The sequence below is a fragment of the Phyllostomus discolor genome, chromosome 4, assembly GCF_004126475.2.
Source record: "Phyllostomus discolor isolate MPI-MPIP mPhyDis1 chromosome 4, mPhyDis1.pri.v3, whole genome shotgun sequence".
Taxonomy (NCBI): domain Eukaryota; kingdom Metazoa; phylum Chordata; class Mammalia; order Chiroptera; family Phyllostomidae; genus Phyllostomus; species Phyllostomus discolor.
Genome location: NC_040906.2, coordinates 182,938,614 through 182,958,496, shown reverse-complemented (window position 1 = coordinate 182,958,496; position 19,883 = coordinate 182,938,614). Strand labels below are relative to the sequence as shown.

At 41.2% G+C, this 19,883-nt stretch overlaps 1 protein-coding gene across 1 annotated transcript in view; it reads left to right on the top strand.

Annotated features, from left to right (window-relative positions):
* SAMD3 (sterile alpha motif domain containing 3) overlaps positions 1-19,883 on the top strand; it is a 32,163-nt gene that overhangs the window by 10,273 nt on the left and 2,007 nt on the right. The window contains 5 exon segments of the mRNA XM_028510522.2: positions 1,840-2,025; positions 2,275-2,359; positions 8,806-8,973; positions 17,207-17,321; positions 17,324-17,406. Coding sequence (XP_028366323.2) covers positions 1,840-2,025; positions 2,275-2,359; positions 8,806-8,973; positions 17,207-17,321; positions 17,324-17,406 — 637 coding nt within the window.

The following is a 19,883-nucleotide window of genomic DNA, read 5'->3' as shown; positions in this document are numbered from 1 at the left end:
ATGGAGTTGCTGGAAAGGGTGAGAGGAGCTGATGGAGAGGCAGGGAGGCTCTGTGCGGTGCCAGTGGGCAGGGCAGCGCTGACCGTACGTGAGATTCACCTGGGGACTCCAGCAAAAGGTATCAGGGCCCTAGGCCAGTGCCTCTCAAACACGAATGTACTTAAAAGGCACCTAGGAATTTTGTGAAAGTATTTACTAGGTCAGGGGCGAGACCTGAGAATCAGCATTCCTAACAAGTTCTGACAATGCTGTTTTAGGACTACTTTTTCAGTAGTAAGACTTTAGACCAGTAAGAATTTCTGGGAGTGTACAATAGACTGAATCATCCATGCCACTCAATGTATTGGTTACATTGTTAGAAAACTGGAAGATTATTATGCCTTATAGTGATTGAAGAAAAGGGTGAGTTTTGCATGATGAATTACAAAAGGCAAAGCATCCAGTTTTTAATATGAAGGATGGGCAAGTATATGGTCAAGCAGTGAATATGAAGTTTCAGCCCTCCTATACAGTAGGTGTTTAAACTATGAGACTTTCAGATTTGAAGTTAAATTTCCACATTGGCTTCTCCTTAATCCCAGCAATCATTCAATGCCTGGAAAAGTATTTGATTCACCACCAATATAGTGACTGTCAAAGAGGGGGGGAAAAGGAGAGAGCTTATCATAAGAAGAGAGGGGAATATTTTCTCCTCTTTTCTTAGTTCCTCATGTTTCATTATATTTCATGCATCCTTACAAAATATGACCTAAAATTCTAAAGGAACCTGGTTTTTCAAAACTTACCTGCATTTTGTTAGGATTACTAAGGATTCCATGGTTGTGCCAGAGAGTTAGTCTACTTAGTCTAATTTAGAAAATCTTTCTGCTTTTTGTCTTCTACTTTGCCTTTATTCCTTCACTTTCATTCTAATCAGTCTTATTAGTGAAGTGGATCAAAAGCTGCTTAGTGCCTCTGGGTAACTGGTACTTGGAAATTTTACTACAGATTCTTCTTTTTACATACTTAATGATCAGTCACTAACTTTAAAGTTTTAAAGTCCTTCTTATACTTAATCTTCCAAACAGCCTTACTGAGGTATAATTTACACAATGTAAAATTCACCCATTTGAAGGGCACAGCTCAGGTAATTTTAGAAAATCTGTATGGGTATGCACACATGGTCACAATCCACTTTGGAACCTTCTCATCTGCCCCAAATTTCCCTCACGCCCTTATATGCAATCCACCTTCCCTCCCACCCCCAGCCCCAGGCAACCACCGATCTGCCTTCTGTAGCCACAGTTTTCTGTAGTGTTTGGTAGAAACTTCATCGGAACAAAATTAGAGTATCTGGCACTTACTTATAATTTAGAAACCAAATTTACCTTCAAAATAGCCATGACCAACTAAGTTAAGTGGACCTTATATTTCATAACCAGCAGCGGAACACATTAGTAAAATTTTCTTCACCAGGTGCTAAGGTTTACTGTATGCCTCACTTGCTTTGCTGAATTCAACTTATTCTTCCATTGTTTGATACCATGTTCAGTTTTGAACTACAGGTTGCATATAATTTCTTCACCATATGTGGATTCCTTCCAACTTCAGACTTTATTCTAAAGTCTATATTACTATGACATATTTTTCCCAGAACTACAAGTATTTATGTGTCCAAAGGAAAAGAAAACAGAGCTACCTAATGAGCCTTCAAACATTTGCGGATAGATAAATGGATTGATGACGTCCATATATTTAGGTCTCAGGAAAGTGCTTCCTATCAGAAGCTCCCAGGATGTAGAAAATGAGTAATTTGCATATACTTGAAAGAGAATTTCACTCTGTGTTCTTATTTAACAGAAGGAATGTGAAACATGTTCTAGCAGGGAATAAAGCATTACATTGGACTAAGTCCTATGTTTTACCAGAGTTCCCCTATGATGTCAGATGCATGTTAGCAGAGCGGAAGTGTCCCGATCACAGCGTGAGGATAAGGATCATCGAGTTTCTCCAGGCCGACATGACCAAGTACCTGAAAGGCTCACTGTGAGTAATGACAGGGCAGGCTTGCGGCTACGGGAGAGGGTCTCTTTTCAGGGTAAAATAGAAGTCACTGGGAACCAGCCCTTCCCAGATTTTAAATGACATATTGGTAATAAGTCCAATATTGCCCGGCATTTGATTGTCTACCTTGTTACGTGGAAAGATTTGGAGAAGGGGAGTGTAATTTAGACGCACTGGGAAGGAAGGGATTGCGCTGCTGGAATGAAAATGTCTTCCTGTCGCACTGAGCAGGTACCCCACCGCCCAGCAGTACAACGACGTGGTCAGCGCCCTGCTGCAGGCCCACCCTTTCCTGGACGCGGACGGCTGTGGCTTTGTAAGTGACCGTTTTGTTCATCTCAGCCCATTAAAAATAACAGCCTTGCATTGTCCAGTAGGTTTATGTCTCACCCACTTTACTCAGTCTCTCTCACTCACTTGCTCACTCTCCTCTTTTTGATACTTCCTCTGTCTTTGTGTTCCTTTATCTTTTTTTTAAATAGACATTATTTTGGAGGGATGGTACAAATGATTCTCCCGTGTACCCCCTTACTCAGCACAGGCCTAGCTGCCCCCATTATCAGCACCCCCATCAGAGTGGTACATTTGTTACAGTTGATGTATCTACAACATTATCGCCCAAAGGCCACGCACGCCACCTTAGGGTTCATTCTTGGTGATGTACATTCTATGGGTTTGGACAACTGTATGATGACACGTATGTATTATTAATTGTACTATTATACAGAATATTTCCGCTTCCCTAGAAATCCTCTGTGCACTACCTATTCATCCCTCCCCACCCCCTTCCTTTGGTTTCTTTGTGCCCCTCTGTCATCATCTTTCTTTTCTGTGTTCAAGCTGTTCAGAAGGTCATGTGTAACACTGAGTCTCGAGGCAGGATCTTTAGGAGACATGACACATTGAAAAGAGAAGGATGTGACTGCACCTGTGTCAGTGACGATCAGTAAAGTGCTTCTTGCCTACTGATTAGACCCAGCAGAGAAGCTGTCTGGCTGTGAGGCCCGGCCCTGCACCCTCACCTGCCCCTCTCACGTGTCTGCCATCCTCAGAAACAGACCCTGGAGATGTTCCGGGGCAGCAGTTTCCACCAATTCTGGCTGCACATGAGGATCCCCAGAAATTCTGATTGAGCTGATCTGCAGAAGGGACCCTGGCATTTTTAAAACTTCTCCACGTGATTCTCATGTGCAGCCAGGGCTGAGAACTGCTTGCTGCCCTAGAGGTTTCAGTACAAACTCTACTGCTGGGACCTGCCTGTCTTTTGGTGTAAAAGCCTGGGATCTTCAATGTGAATGTACTCAACACTGCTGAGTTGTAGTCTTCAAAACTCAGTGTTTAAAGACGGTGGAACTGTAGTCTGCCCTTCCTATCTGTGGGTCTCACATCTCCGGATTTAACCAACTGTGGATTGAAACTAGTGGTCAAAGGAAAACAAATCCCACAAAGTTCCAAAAGGCAAAACTTGAATTAGCTAACCACTGAGCACCATGCTGAATCCACACAGTGAAGTGATGTGGAGGCATACCCCTGTGGTAGCCTCTGTACAAATATAGGTTATACGCAAATACTGTGCCATTTTATAGAAGGGCCTTGAGCATGCATGGATTTTAATGAGGAGGTGGTCCTAGAACCAATCCCTACAGATAATGAGGGACAACTGTATATGACTTATGGAACAATAATAGGGAACTAACTACAACCATGTGTGCATAAAAAATATACTATCATTCCTTATATCTCTATATGCTGTGCCTATATATATTGGTAGTCATATCCAAATAAGATAGATTATCTTCTTGTACCTTATCATTGCAGATGTCTGAGAAAAATCTTCTGTGCTCTGCTTTCTTGAAGACATAGAGTAGTTCTTTGTGGTGGGGCTGTCCTAGGCATTGTAGGATATTTAGCAGCATCCCTGGCACTCACTAGGAACGAGTAGTGCCCCAAACCACATGTGCTAACCACCAGCTGTGTCTCTGACCATGGCCAAGTGCATGCTGGGAGAAGACAAAATCGCTGATGATTGGGAATCACTGATCTAGATTCACTAGGTATAGACGTTGTGCCACATTGATTTTCCCTCTCTCGTATTTATTTGTTTGTTTGTTTTGGCTGAGCATTTGAAAAAAAGTTGCAGAGATCATTCCTAAACACTTTAACACATATCTTGCTATAAAATCTAATCAAGGTTCATGCACTGCATGTGGTTACAATATTTGTTTAACTTTTGGTGGTCTAGGACAGCCTGGTGTTTTCTGCCGAGGTACCTGAGTAAGAACTCACAGTGCTAGGCATGTAGCAACTGGCCGAGTACTCATGTGGACAATTGCATTTGATTTGTCTTTTTTTTTGTTCCTATCAGACAGTTAGTGAGGAGAGAAGGGAGAGGCTGGGAAGAAGAAATTGGCAATTTTAAAATGTCCCAGCATTGATTGCTCTGATACATCCCACCAGCTCAACAGGTTTAGAAGAAGCTCACAGCTACAGGAAACATGAGCAAAAAATGTATTTGCACTAGTTCATATTTTGGGGCTAAGAAAAATATAAGCCATTTGTTATTTCCGTGCTGTTGTACAACAGTGATGGTGGGGTCCAGACCCACAGCCTGTGGGAGGTGACGAAGCATCTCTGACTCACACACACTCCCAGGCACTTAGTCAGGGCTGCAGCTGTCCCCCAACCTCAGCCCACGGCACACCTCAGCGGGGCTGCGGATGCTTTTATGGACGGCACTATAGTTACAAATATCTTCCACAAGTAGCTGCTTATTTGAGTCTTCCAAAACCCATGCATTTAATGGGACTGATCTTTTTCCTCCAATTTATAGTTGAAGAAACTAAGGCTGACAGTTCACTTGGCTACCGTGAACTAGAGCTAGACCTTGGGTCTTTCCAAAGTCTTTCCTAAGTCCCAGTGCTTTCTGAAGAGCAGAAAACTCCTACTGGGACTTAAACCAGGGGACCAGGAGGGAAAAAACCCATGTGCCAGATAATGGACTAATATGGTCTCAGGAGCATTGCTGTTTTCCCGTGAGTAAAGAGCACTCAGAAAACATGGCCAAGGTCATTTGGTGACTTACCACCCTCTCTAGTGGACAAGACTAGGAGGCAAAATATGGGCTTGTCTGTCTGCAAAGGCTCCTTTCCTTTCCCGCACCGCTCTTGTGCTTATTCAAGCACAGTGGGAAAGAGTAGGGGCTGAGAAACAATAGCCTTAAGACCTGGGCTTTAAGAAGTGCCAGACCACTCCTCACACAGTGTTACTTACTAGCCCAGGCCAGGACTCACAGTCTTGTTTCTAGTGTGTTGTTTCAACACCTGGGTCCTTCTACTTCACAGAAGACTGACACAAGGCATCCAATATATATAGTTTTCAAGATGCATCAAGCATTGTGCTGGATGTAGTGAGCAAAGCAGACAGGAGCCTGTCTTCCCATGCTTATAGCCCAGTGGAAGAAAGGAAGGAAGGGAAGAAAAAAGGAGGGAGGGAAGGAGAAAGGGAGGGTGAAAAGAACCAGAAGAAAAGGAACAGAAACAGAAAAGCATCACATAAACGAGGGGAAATTACCAGTGTGTTAAGTGTTGATAAGGAAAGATGAGAGCTGATAGCCAAGGGAAATGAGCAGCTAGGGAATCTGGAAGGCAGTGATGGCTGAGCTCAGATCTGTAGGCAGAGCGAGAGGTAACTAGGTATCAGTGTTGGCGGGCAGGTGGGGGAGGGGAGAAATATCTTTGTGTTTGAAGAAGTAGATGCTCCACAAACATTTGGGGAGGGAATGGCAATAGTGTTTACCAAAGTGAATTTCAGGGGATGACAGAAAAATCATATATGGATTGATGTATTTAATACATTTTCTATAAATGCATCAATCCATATATGCACACATCATTATCATTCGTTTTCCAGAAATGTGGAGTACAGGGATCCTAAGGCCTGGGTAAATCTCCAAAGACACCCAACACAGTAATTTGAAAGAGTATATGCATCCCTATGTTCACTGCAATATTATTTACAATAGCCAGGCTATGGAAGCTACCTGAGTGCCCTTCAGTAAATGAGTGGATAAAAAAAAGCTGTGGTACATATATATGATGAAATATTACTAGGCCATGATAAAGAACGAAATCTTGCCATGGATGGACCTAAAGGGTTTTATGCTGAGTGAAATAAGTCAATCAGAGAAAGACAAACACCACGTGACTTCCCTTGAATGTGGAATCTAAAGAACAATATAAATGAATGAACAAAACAGAAAAAGATTCACAGATACAGAGAACAGACTGCTAGTCGCCAGAGGGGAGGGGGGTATGAGCACTGGGTGAAAAAGTGAAGGGATTGAGAAGTGTGTAAGGTAGTTACAAAATAGTCATGGGGGTGTAAAGTACAGCATGGTGAATACAGTCACCGAGACTGTAATAACTGTGTATGGTACCGGATGGCTACCACCTAGGTACCGGGGGAGCACTGTGGAGAGTATATGGTCTAACCTCTGTGCTGTACATCTGAAACTAATACAAAATAATGGTGAATGTAAACTGTAATTGAAAAACAGAAGTTTAATAAAAAGTGGAGCATGTTGTGAAGACAGCAGAGTAAGGTGAAAATTATCCAATTTTAGAATTAGAGAATCTAAAATCAATAGCCGGTCTATTTACTCAATAGCTATATGGCATTGGAAAAATATTTTTATTTCTCTGACTGTTTTCTTATTAGTGATTTAGGGATTGCACTTTCTGTAGCAGTATCACAAGATTGTTGTGAGGGTAGATGCAAGGGGAGAGTTATTTTTTAAAAAATATATTTTATTGATTATGCTATTACAGTTGTCCCATTTTCCCCCTTTACTCCCCTCCACCCTGTACACCCTCTCCCACCCATATCCCCCCCTTTAGTCATGTCTATGTGTCATACTTATAAGTTCTTTAGCTTCTACATTTCCCATACTATTCTTACTCTCCCCCTATCTATTTTCAATCTACATTCTATGCTACTTATTCTCTGTACCTTTTCCCCCTCTCTCCTCCTCCCACTCCCCTGTTGCTAACCCTCCATGTGATCTCCATTTCTGTGGTTCTGTTCCTGTTCTAGTTGTTTGCTTAGTTTCTTTTGGTTTTGCTTTAGGTGTGGTTGTTAATAATTGTGAGTTTGCTGTCCTTTTACTATACGTGTTTTTTCTTTATCTTCTTTTCTTAGATAAGTCCCTTTAACATTTCATAAAATAAGGGCTTGGTGATGATGAACTCCTTTAACTTGACCTTATCTGAGAAGCACTTTATCTGCCCTTCCATTCTAAATGAGGGCTTTGTTGGATAGAGCAATCTAGGATGTAGGTCCTTGTCTTTCATGACTTGGAATATTTCTTTCCAGCCCCTTTTTGCCTGTAAGCTCTCTTTTGGGAAATCAGCTGACAGTCTGATGGGAACTCCTTTGTAGGTTACTATCCCCTTATCTCTTGCTGCTTCTAGGATTCTCTCCTTCATTTTTACCTTGGCTAATGTAATTATGATGTGCCTTGGTGTGTTTCTCCTTGGGTCCAACTTCTTTGGGGCTCTCTGAGCTTCCTGGATTTCCTGGAAGTCTATTTCCTTTGCCAGAATGGGGAAGTTCTCCTTTATTATTTGTTCAAATACATGCTCAATCTGTTGCTTTTCCTCTTCCCCTTCTGGTACCCCTATAATTTGGATGTTGGAACGTTTAAAGATGTCCTGGAGGTTCCTAAGCTTCTCCTCATTTTTTTGAATTCTTATTTCTTCATTCTTTCCTGCTTGGTTGTTTTTTTCTTCCTTCTGGTCCACTCTATTGTTTTGAGTCCCAGTTTCCTTCTCTTCACTATTGGTTCTCCCTGCATCTTCCTTCATCTCTTTTATGGTAACTTGCATTTTTTCATGTAATTTTTGCCCAGAATCAACCAATTCTGTGAGCTTCCTGATCACCAGTGTTTTGTTTGAACTGTGCATCTCATAGATTGGCTATCTCTTGGTTGCTCAAAAGGATGAGTCCTGGGGGATTGATCTGTTCTTCTGTTGGAGATATATCTCTCTCTCTCTCTCCTTTTTTTATTCCCGGTCTGGTCACTCTGGTTACAGTGAGGGGCGGAGCCTTAGGTGTTCCCCAGGAAATCCTGGGCATTTCCCCAGGGCTGAGCACCCCAGTTGCTAGATTGTGACATTGTATGTGGGGGCAGGGGGCGGGGGCGGGAGGGAACATTGGCGGTAGCTCCACTCTCCTGGGGCCTCAGTAACCCCCCTGGGATCCTGGGTTGTGTGCTCTGCCCTGGTCCACAAACGCTGCCTTGCTGGGTCCGCCAGCCGCCGCCTGCGTACTCAGGGCCCACCGCTGCGCTGCAATCTTGCGAGTCTCGAGTCTCGGAAGGCTTACGCGCTCAGTTGCCTTAGGCGCCCAGTTCTCCCCACCTCCCGTGCCGGGACCGTGCCCACTCTTCCTCTCCGCCCCTCCTACCGGTCTGGATGAACGGGTCTACTTCAACTTCTTGGCTGTCTGACTTCCATTCAGATAAATTCTTTATCAGTTCTGGGTGTTATTCTACCTCTAAATTGTTGTTGTTCTAATCTTGGTTGTGCGTGGAGGTACGGTGCGTCCACCTATGCCTCCATCTTGCCGGAAGTCAAGTTATTGTTTTCATTACTGTGATTTGGAAAGATTTGCAGCTCAGTGGTGATAAATAAAACCTTTATTGTTTACATACCATTATTTCAATCTCCTTGAAGATTAACTGCCCTGTTTTGTTATTTTATACAGTTTCTATGGAAACGAGCCCTCAAGGATCGCTTTAAATATGTTCGAAGACCCATAGAAGATGATGAACAAGTGATGAGAAATAAATGTAAATTTGGACACCGGAGAGGCCAGAGAAGGAAATCTCTTGCTGATGCAAGATTTGATGAAATTAAAATTGTCCAGATAAAAGTAAGATTGGATCTGTAATGGTTCTGACAACTTATTGATTTGGTTCATTTGTTCAGGGATAATAAGTAAAAACATTTAAAATAATTTAAACAAAATAAGATATGCTTTTGGTGTGGTCAGAAAGGAAGAAAATCAATGTTTTACATAGTAAATAATTCAAATGCCAATATTTCCAAAAAATGGGCTTCCAAAACCAGTTCTGAATAGAGTTTGTTGCTGAACATCTCATGCTTATTCTTTTACAACTTTCAGAGAACCTAGAAAAACCCTTGTGTTCAGGGTTCTTAAATATCTACCTGACACCTTAAAATTTATCTTGCGTTCTCACTGTTAAGAAAGTTTTTAATAGTCATAGTGTAGGGTTAGGTAACCTGCCGTTTCAAGGTGTCGGGGGGAGGTAAGCCACATGCACGGATACAAAACTCCACAATGCCCTCTCTTTGCCCGGAAGGGGTCCCACACCAGCCAAGGTGACCATGAAGATTGTTGGTCACCACCTAAGGTGGCTGTGAGGAATGTCAGGCGGAAGACCCAGCCAGGGCCTGGAGTTTGCTCCCTCAGCAGCAGGGTTGCTGTATATAATGTCTATGTGGGTCCTAGTGATCTGAGATCCTATCAGTATTCTTTACCTACCTCACAGCACCCAAATACCCTCAGGAACAAAAATGTCCTTTGCTAATAAAGCAGAGTGAACTCATTAGGGAGGGTGTCCAAATCACCAAGTGCAGAGCTAAATCTCATGCTCCCCCAAATCTATCTCCAACCCAGTCCAAGCTGAATATGTAAACTCTAACTATTCACCACAAACATGTTTATGTTAGTAAATGTACTTGGTATAAGTATTCTATTTCTTTCTTCAGCTGATATATTTGCTATTAATAAGCAACATACTGGGTCATCTCAATTTTATTAACACTATTTATGAGCTCTGGGGATAGTAACATTTTAAAGCAATACTTTGTAAAGCATTCATCCAATATCTACATAAAGAACAATTTTGCCCTGACCAGCATGGCTCCATTGATTGAGCATCATCCCCCGGAGCAAAAGGTCAATGGTTGGGTTGCGGTTCAGGGCACATGCCTGGGTTGTGGATTTCTCTCTGTCCCTTCCCATTTCTAAAAGCAATGCAAAAAATGTCCTCAGGTGAGCATAAAACAAAAAAATTAATGAAAATATACTACTTTGTAACTTTCACATCTTTGTAAGGGCTGGCAGGAACAGTGCAGGCAGGCGGTCCAGTGCGGAGGCTTATCTGCAAAGTGCGGTTTGTGTGTGAGGCCCCTGTGCAGAAATGGTTGCTAGATTCTGCTTTTCCATTTGGGCCCAGTTAGCCACCAGGAGCCTTTCTTCCTAGGTGCCTTCCCTCTGGCCTTCTCGGGGTTCACAAAATTAAGGAACATGACGTGAAGGTGGGAGGAAGCAAGGTGGGAAATGGATTACCAAATAGTTAAGAGTATGTGCTCTCTGGAGGGTGGTCCATTTTAGAAGGAGGGGTCGGGAAAGGGAGCATTTCAAGGTGTGAAAACCTGAATGCACAGGAAGACTGGACAGGGCTTGCCTAAGGCAAGATAAGCCTCTAACTAATGAAGTTGTAGGTCTGGGACAGGACTACCTGCCGTGACCTGCCCAGTTAGGAATGTGTGATCAGATTACCCTGTGAAGTTACTTTCCATAAAACCCCCTTTTTGTTCACAAGACAGATATAATTAGATTCTTGAAAGAGTAGACTTAACTGAGTAATTTCCTAAGTCATTGACCACATTATTCAGCTTAAATGATGAAGACACTGTTTTTAAATGTTTGTAGGAATTAAGTGGAACTTCCTGGCAGTGTAGTGAAATTATACTTTATACGGTAGGTTTTTTTTTCTTGTAAAAAACCTCAGGTGTTAATTAAACTTGAGTGAATCACTCTTCACCTGGTACATTACGGTCATTCCACTGTGGCCTTTCTCTGGTTCTTTTCATTCCTTTTTGTCCCCATTCCAATCTGCCTTCTTCCCCACCTCTGCCTTTGGCACCCATTCTAATGTCTTTCATATATATCTTTTTGTTTGTGTTTCAAACAAACAAAAATGTTTCAAAATGTGTACTGTCACTTTGGGTTTGCCTATGTGTGACTTAATGTAAATGGTATTCTCTACCTCACTCCTGTTTCACTTCACTTAAGCTTTTGAAGACTCACTCATGGTCTTATGTGTATTCCTTGTCCATGATTGTATGGGTTATTAAGTATGCCTGGCCTCAAGCCTTGGTCGTCCCCGCCGGGAATTGCAGTTCAGAGAATCCCATCACACCTGTCTGGTTCTGGATCCATCCGTGTGTTGTCCCTTTGGGTTGTATCCTAGAAATGCAACTGATGGGGGAGAGGGCATGCATGTGCTTAGTTTGACCAACTACTCTCCAAAAGACTCTGTTAGGCTCACTCCCACGGTAGTGTGTATCCCTGTGCTTTCTTTTTTTTAGCCTACACAGTATCTAGGACAGTGAAGGTAGGATTTAATAAATGCTTATAAGGTATCTCAAAGCCCTTCAAATGTTTGCTAAATAGCCAACCAATAAATCAACTAACTTCCAGGTGTTCAATTACTAACACTGCACTTACAATGCATTTCTCTCTTCAAACATTTTCTTTTCCCGCTTACTGGGTATAGGACCTTTACATAGTGTCTTTAAAGTAGACTTTTAATAATGTAAGAATTATTAAATCCTCATGAAGCAGTTGTGCACTAGCTTTCTTTGGATTAGAAATAAAATGCAATCGAAAGTTAGGCAAACAACTGCTCACATAATCAAGTGATAAGAATATCCACCGAGCTCCTTTGGTTCCTTCTGTGGCAGTTACTCTTTGTTTCTTACCTCCCCTGACACATAATGATTTATTGTCCAAATACTAATTTTTATAGCCTTTTCCACAGATGGTCTCATGGTGAAAAACTGAACAAGGCAACAAAAGGTGAAGAAAAATGTTGACAGCAGAGTGCTTTTTGAATGTAGTGTGATTATTGCCATCGGCAGGTGGCAGATTTACCAATGCTGTGAAGTTGTACGAGTCAGCTGTGCACTTGGGAACATGGGGCAGGGTTGCAGCAGTTTCTCTGCCGATTGACTGAGACATGTGACTAAAAGCTAAGCAAAGAAATGTTTCCAGTGCCAAAGTCAATATGATGACAATGGAATTGAAAATGAGATCACTGGCATTTGGTACGGGGAAAACCATAGCATTCAATGGAGCACTGTGCCATAGAATATAATACAAACCATATGTGTCATTTAAAATTTTCTAGTAGCAATATTTTATTTTTTAAAGTATATTTTATTGATTATACTATTAGAGTTGTTCCAGTTTTTCCCCTTTGCCCCCCTCCACCTGGTACTCCCATTCCCTCCAACAATCCCCACCCCCCAGCTTAGTTCATGTCCATAGGTCATTCATGTAAGTTCTTTGGCTACTCCATTACCTACACTGTCCTTAACAAACACCCCTGTTTATTTCGTACCTATCAATTTGTGCTTCTTAATTCCTGCAGCTTTCCCCCCATTGCTCCCTTGCCCCTCCCATCTGATAACCTTCCAGATGATCCCGTATCTATGATTCTTTTCCTGCTCTGCATATTTGCTTAGTTTGTTATTTAGATTCAATTATTTATAGTTGTGAATTTATTGCCATTTTAATATTCATCATTTTGATCTTTTTCTTTTTTTAAAAGATTTTATTTATTTATTTTTAGAGAGGGAAGGGAGGGAGGAAGAGAGAGAGAGAAACATCAATGTGCAGTTGCTGGGGGCCATGGCCTGCAACCCAGGCATGTACCCTGACTGGGAATCGAACCTGCGACACTTTGGTTTGCAGCCCACACTCAATCCACTGAGCTATGCCAGCCAGGGCTGATCTTTTTCTTATATAATTCCCCTTAGTATTTCATATAGTCATGACGTAGTGATGATGAGCTCCTTTGGTTTTACGTTGTCTGGGAAGCACTTTATCTGCCCTTCAGTTCTAAATGATAGCTTTGTTAGATAGAGTAACCTAGGTTGTAGATCCTTGCTTTTCATCACTTTGAATACCTCTTGCCAGTCCCTTCTTGCCTGCAAAGTTTTTTTTTGAGAAATCAGCTGACAGTCTTATGGGAACTCCTTTGTAGGTAACTGTCTGTTTTTCTCTTGTTGCTTTTAAGATTCTCTTTATGTTTAACCTTTGGCATTTTAATTATGATGTGTCTTGCGATCCTCTTTGCCTGTCTTGTTTGGGACTCTGTGCTTCCTGGACTTACATGTTGATTTCCTTTACCAAATTAGGGAAGAATTCTTTCATTATTTCTTCAAATAAATTTTCAATTTCTTGCTTTTCCTCTTCTCCTTCTGGTATCCCTATGATTCAGATGTTGGCATGTTTGGAGATATTCTGAGTTTTCTTACACTGTCCTCATTTTTTTGAATTCTTGTTTCATCTTGCTGTTCTGATTGAATGCTTTCTTCTTCTGTTTCAAATCACTGATTTGATTCTTAGCTTCATCCTCTCCATTGTTGGTTCCTTACAGATTTTTCTTATTTCACTTAATGCAAACTTCATTTCTGCCTGGGTCTTTTTTATGGCATTGAAGGAAATTATGACAATGAGTTCCTGGAGCATCCTGATAACCAGTATTTTGAACTATGAATCTGATAACTTGCTTATCTCCATTTCATCTAGTTCTTTTTCTAAAGTTTTGCTCTGGTCTTTCATTTGGGCCCCTTTTCTTTATTCTGGCAGCCTTTTGTTTGTTTCTGTGTGTTAGGTAGAGCTGCTTTGACTCCTTGTTCTAGCACACCTGTTAGGTTGTATGGGGCAGAACCTTGGATTATTGCCAGGGTGGGGCAACTTGCATCACCATTCTGTTGTTCTGTGTTGGGGAGGGCTCACAGAGGGGACAATGCCACTGCCTGGCTTCTGGAGTTTTGCCGGAGAGGAAGCTGTCTTCCCACGAGCACTTTACTTTCTCCACATATGCTACTAGTGTCCTTCCAGCTGTTGCCCTGGTGCTGAATCTTAGAGGGGTGGGTCTGCTTGAGTCTTAAGTCAGGTGTACGCCCTTTAATAGGACACAGTTTTTTCTACCACCCCAATCCTCACTGGTTTTTACAGCCAGAGGTTATGGAGACTTATCTTCTTGGCGCTGGGACCTTGGGCTGGGTGGTCTGGACTAGGGCTGGAGTCCCTCACTCTTGAGATATCCCTCTTGTTGTTTCTCCACCACACACAGATGTGGGATGGCTAGTTCCCAACTCCACTCCTCTCCACACCTCTCTGCATCTCCACCCCTCCTACCCGTATGGATGAATGTGACTTCTTTAAATCCTTGGTTGTTGCACTTCCATACAGCTAAGTTTTCTGACAATTCTGGGTGAAATTTTTTTTTTGTAGTGTAGCTGTATTTTTTTGCTATAGTTGTGTGGGGAGGTGAGGTGTGTTCCCCCATGCCTCCATCTTGACTGGGAAATCCTTCAGTAGCTATATTTTAAAAAGTAAAAAGAATCTTAGCTATAGGACCATTACATAGTGTCTTTAAAGTAGATTTTTAATACTGTACTTATAAGAATTATTAAATTTTCATAACAAGACACTTTTCAAACTGATTCAGATTTCAGGATGTAGAGCAAATTATGTTTAATAAAAATCAAAGTGAGGTATTATTTACTTATGGGGGCATATTATAACTGTATGTTTCAAACCATGCTGTGTCCTACTACTTCAAAAGCAGTCTCAATTTTCTGTTAAAAGCTAAATAAGAAATACTGTCCTCCTTATTTCTGTTCCAGTTGTTAGCTTAGAAGTTGATGAGAGCTGAGCTTTCTGCTAGTCCACCCAGCACTGTAGTAGCTGTACGTCACAGTGGTGTTGGAGTAGAGAGCACATTCTATGTTGCTCACCAGCACTGGTATGATAAAAAAAAAAAGGCATGGCAAATGCTCCTTTTCCTGTTTGTTTAAATCTAATTCATGTTAATGTTCTGGATAATGTATGCTGATTCCTTCTAAGTTGTGAAGTCTGCCAGTGATTCCTGCACTTCCCATCAATGTCTCCATTCATTGGCCTTCTTGGCTGGAAGTGATCTGTTTCTTGTTTCATGCCTCTTTTCCTTGATGACTTCTTCAGCATGTTCCCCAACTGTCTCTGCCTAGTGAGACAGACACCCAGCAGTCGCCTCTGCTGCAGCTGCTGTTGTGTGAGATTTAGACATAGCTCATTCACTAGTTTCCTCATTGAACAAGGCCATTCATCTCCTCAGAGAAGTGGGGAGGGGCTACACCAAGACAGGAACCCACCCCTGATTATCTCAGGGCTTGGGAAAGTCACCTCCCCTTTGAGAGTCTCGGTTTGCTCATCAGTAAAGTAAGAGGTATCGACCAGATGATTTCTAAGTTCCTTCCAGCTCTCATGATCCATAAATCAATCTAAAAGGTAAGAATTTTAAAGTCTGATATAGCCAGTGATTCCTTTTAATAAGGAAGGTCACTCTAACTTAGTATACAACCCACTGGCATTATGTGAATCTGACCAGACAGAAGCTTCCTAGGAGCTCCACTTTCCGTGATATTTCATGCCTTGGGTGAGGATTTAGGGGAAGCAATGTATCATGTGTCTAGTAGCCCATAAATGTCAATATCAGCAATTATAGAACCTCCGCTATACTGTAGTAAAAGGAAAGTTGTTTATATATTCAATAATTATGTGGAATCTAATGAACCAACTGAAGTAACAAGGAAAATGGGGACAGACTAATAGATGGAGAGCAGGATGACAGCTAGCAGACGGGAGGTGATGGGGTGAAGGGACTGAGCAAAAAGGTAAAAGGACTCATGGACATGACAACAGAGTGGTGATGGCTGGGGAAGGGCGGTATAAGGAGACTAAATAATGATGGAAAAAAGACAATAAAGATTCAGTTTAAAAAAGCATTTTCCTTTACTTTTTAAAATGTAGGATTTTATCTTTAAAAATGTATCATTACATACATTTGAGACTGACAAAAGGATGTACGTAGCACCTGTGTAATTCATGAGACAAAACGAACACTGTGAGCTCAACATTTGGATTTAGAATTGGAACAGGCCCACGCCTCGTGTGCCTGTGTTTCCGCCCCTCTCTCATGCCTGCCTTTCCAACAGTACTGCCTTGTACTCTGAACTTATGTTTATCATGCATCTGTTTTTTAAATGCATGACTTTATCCCATATGCACGATTCCTTTGAATAAATTTGGAGCACTCTGTTTTGAAAAGTTAGTAGAATTCATCTATAAAACCCTCAGATCTTTGTATTTCTTTGTGGAAAGACTAAGTTAATGTAAGGTTATAGGAACATCTTTTTGGTCTTAACTTACACTTTTCTAGAACTTCGTTCACTTGGTCTAAGTCTTGTTAGTCATCATCCTGTGTTCACAGAGAGTGGGTTTACCTGAAGCTCTCCTCACGTGCTTGTGAAGTTCTTGGTGAAGGAGCACTGTAGGCTCCTTCTCAGCATTTTCATCCTTTGCTGTAACATCTGCTCCCATTCCGGTCAGGTGGGCAGTTTGCCAAGATGCCAGTGCCAGTGCAGTTTCAGCTGAGTATCATCTCAATGGATTTTTCTAGATTTTTTTTTCTCAAAGTTTAGATTTTTTAATGAACTATGTTGGAGCTTTCTTAGTCACTTCCACTGTCCCCAAATGTATAGTGAATATAATTGACAGTTTGATGATTTGGAAACACAAAATATACACTATAATTATTTTGAATTTGGATTATATGATGGGGTACTACTGCTATAAAAAGGCATTGAAGAAAAACAAATTGCCTCTCAAACCTTTTAATTTCAAACCTTTTTATCTCTTAATATTTCATCTTCTAAAATTTGAACAAGTAGAAATAAGCATTCCTGTTAAGTGTGAACCTTCTAGATAATCTAGATTTCCTTGTAAAAGGGCATGTAGGAAATGAAGGTACTCATAGATCTGTCAAGAGAACAGATAATTCCACAGTAAGTAATTAGCTATCTGGATTTGTTCATAGAGTTAAAGAATGTCCATTTGTTAATCATGTTCAATGCCAAGTGTAATTACACATGATGCTGCTCATCAGTGCATTATAATTTTATATATATACATATACATGTATAAAATGAGTGTAATACAACCTATAATTCAAGTTTTCATGAAGTGTTAAGCTGGAACTTGAAATATGGAACACTGATAATTTGACATTGTTTTTCAGGAAGAAGGTATTTGTTTAGATTCTGAGATAGATGAACATATTAGCTGGTTTCAGCAAGAATATGTGAAAACAGAAAGGGACTGGGGAGAAATTGAAAAGCGGATGAGCCAGACTTTGCAATAAGAAGGAAGCTGATTGGCAGCCAAACGCCTGTGAAGGACATTCTTAAAATGTTTCCTTTCCTGAAGTGCCCGTATCAGGTATCTTTACTCGCTTATAATACTCTCTGATTATACTGTCCAAATTGATTTCTCTCTTTCCTCTTCAAGTGGTAACAGCACTACATAACAAGTGTGAATCTCAGTAGGCTACAACTGGGACCATTTGCTGAGAATTCTGGAACCTATTTCTAATAACATGCATGGGCCGCCTCAGGTTTCGAGGGATCCCCATGATTGGACATGTTATGGAGGCTGAGGACCACCACTTCAGAGTATTTTGGAAGTGTGAAACATTTTCCCTTTGCATGCACTTAGAAAATCAAGGTAGTTTATTAAGGAACTGTCAGTGTGCAATATTAGTCAAAATCTATTTCCTTCTGATCCCAAGTCACTTTGTAAAGTGATCCTAAAATATATGAAGTCTATGTGGCAATTCAAATACTCTGCCTTTTAGGTGGCCATTGGAGGGTCCTATCACAATTGCAGTAGAATTTTAGCTGTAGTAGTATACAGTGAAAGATTCACCTGAGTACACATTTCACAGAAGAATACTTTGGGTGCAATCAAAATGAAGTTTTGCATATTTTTCTTCTTCGAAAAAAATCCCCATAAAAATATGGATTTTTAAAATTTTTCTGCAGTTTTATTTTTATAATAATGCCAGCAGCACACATCTGAACTTACTGTGTAGCAGGCATGTTCTTACCACTGTACAGCAACCCTACCTACCTAATCCTCAGCAAGCCCACCTTGATTATTGCTTGCTTTCTCTTAACATGGTTTTTGTAATGACTGTACTTACTGAATAAAGTTGTCAACTTCCTGTTTTAAATAAAGAACTACACATTTCAGGTTTTCTTCAGGAAGTACCTCCCTAACTCAGTGATTTGCAACTAGCTGGGGTTTTCAATGGATAAAAAACTTGTGCTTCCTAAAATAAAAGCAAGCTTGACCTTACTTACATATAGCCAGTTAACAAACAATTCCTATGGTTCCTAGAGCTGCCCCCGCTACAAATCACCGCCCACCACTTCTTGCTACCACCACTGTGAACATACTCGAGCTTAGGGAGCTGTGGACACAGGTGTGTCGAGGGAAGCAGCTGGTGTGGGAAGCGGGTCCTGGGAGTTTACACAGACTCTCCATTGTCACCTGTACTCATCACCCTCCTACCCTCAAAATTTTCTCTCCACAGATAATTAAAAAACAGATACTTTATTAGACTATGTAAAATATTACTAACTAGGAGTTTGCTACTGAGACCTACTGGATGTGGCACAAGTAGGAGGAAGTTGAGGAAGGCAAAATACCAGACACAAATTTAAACAATTCTCCAAATTTTCCAGTAGATCCTTTGAGATGCTAGTTTTCACCTCACTAAGAAACTATTTGAAAAATCACAATTTAGAACTTAGGTACATAAAAATCCCCAGCTAATGTCATATATACAACTATATGTTAATAAGTACAACATATATTAAGTTTACAGTAGAGAAACCTGGCAGATTTCATTTTAAACAAGTGATAAGAATGAAAGTTTCCAATAATGGGAGTAATTGCCAATTGCCCTCTTGTGCTTCCTGATGTGATGACAAGTGTCAGTATTCTTGCCAAAAAAGCACAAATCAAGAAGAGACATCATACGAACCTAGACTAAATAATTGGCTTCTGCCAATTATGACATTCAAAAATGTCAAGGAATATGAGGAAAAGCCAAGAAGCTCATTTGGACTGAAGGAGACATGAGCTTTAAATCTCACACTGTTCTGGCTCAGATCCTGAATTTACAAAGAGCATGACCGGAACAACTGGCAAAGCTCGAGTGGGGTCTGTGGATTAGATTTTCCTGATTTCGATGGTTATGCTGTGGGTGTATGGGGAGTCTGTCCTTGTATTAGGAAATGCACAATGAAGAATTAAGGGGTAAGAGTCCATGTTTACTGCTTAGTTTCAGAGGGCTCAAACATTAACATTGGGAGAAGTTGCATGAAGGGCATCTGTCAGCTCTGCTATTTTAGTAATACAAGTAATTTCAAGTTTAATGTAAACTTGAAAATAAAAGGTAACAAAATTCCTAGCCTGTCTGTGCCCGGGAAAGTGCAGGAAGATTCACTGCCTTCACGCTGCACTTCACAACTCCCTGCTGAGAATCCCTGTGTAGGGTGTTAGTCTAGATCAATGGTCCTGCGAGGGCTGCCTGCTAAGAGAACCACTATGCCTTTATGAGACTGTGCATTCTGGTTTCCGGGTAACTTTTGGATCTTATCTTTGGGCCACGGGTGACCTACCAAGATAGGAAAGAAATGATGAGAACTGGTGGGCAGTATGTGACTGCTTTTTATCAAGTTTTAGGCAATGTGACTGTTACATTCATTCCTACTAATGTGGATGATCAATGGTCTTATAATGCCAGTTGGTCAAAAAAAAAATGAGGAGGGGGCAGTGCTGATGGAATTCCAGGGGCAGGGGGGCTCGGCAGCGGGGAAGAACTTAGCCAGTGGCAAGAAAAAGTGGTT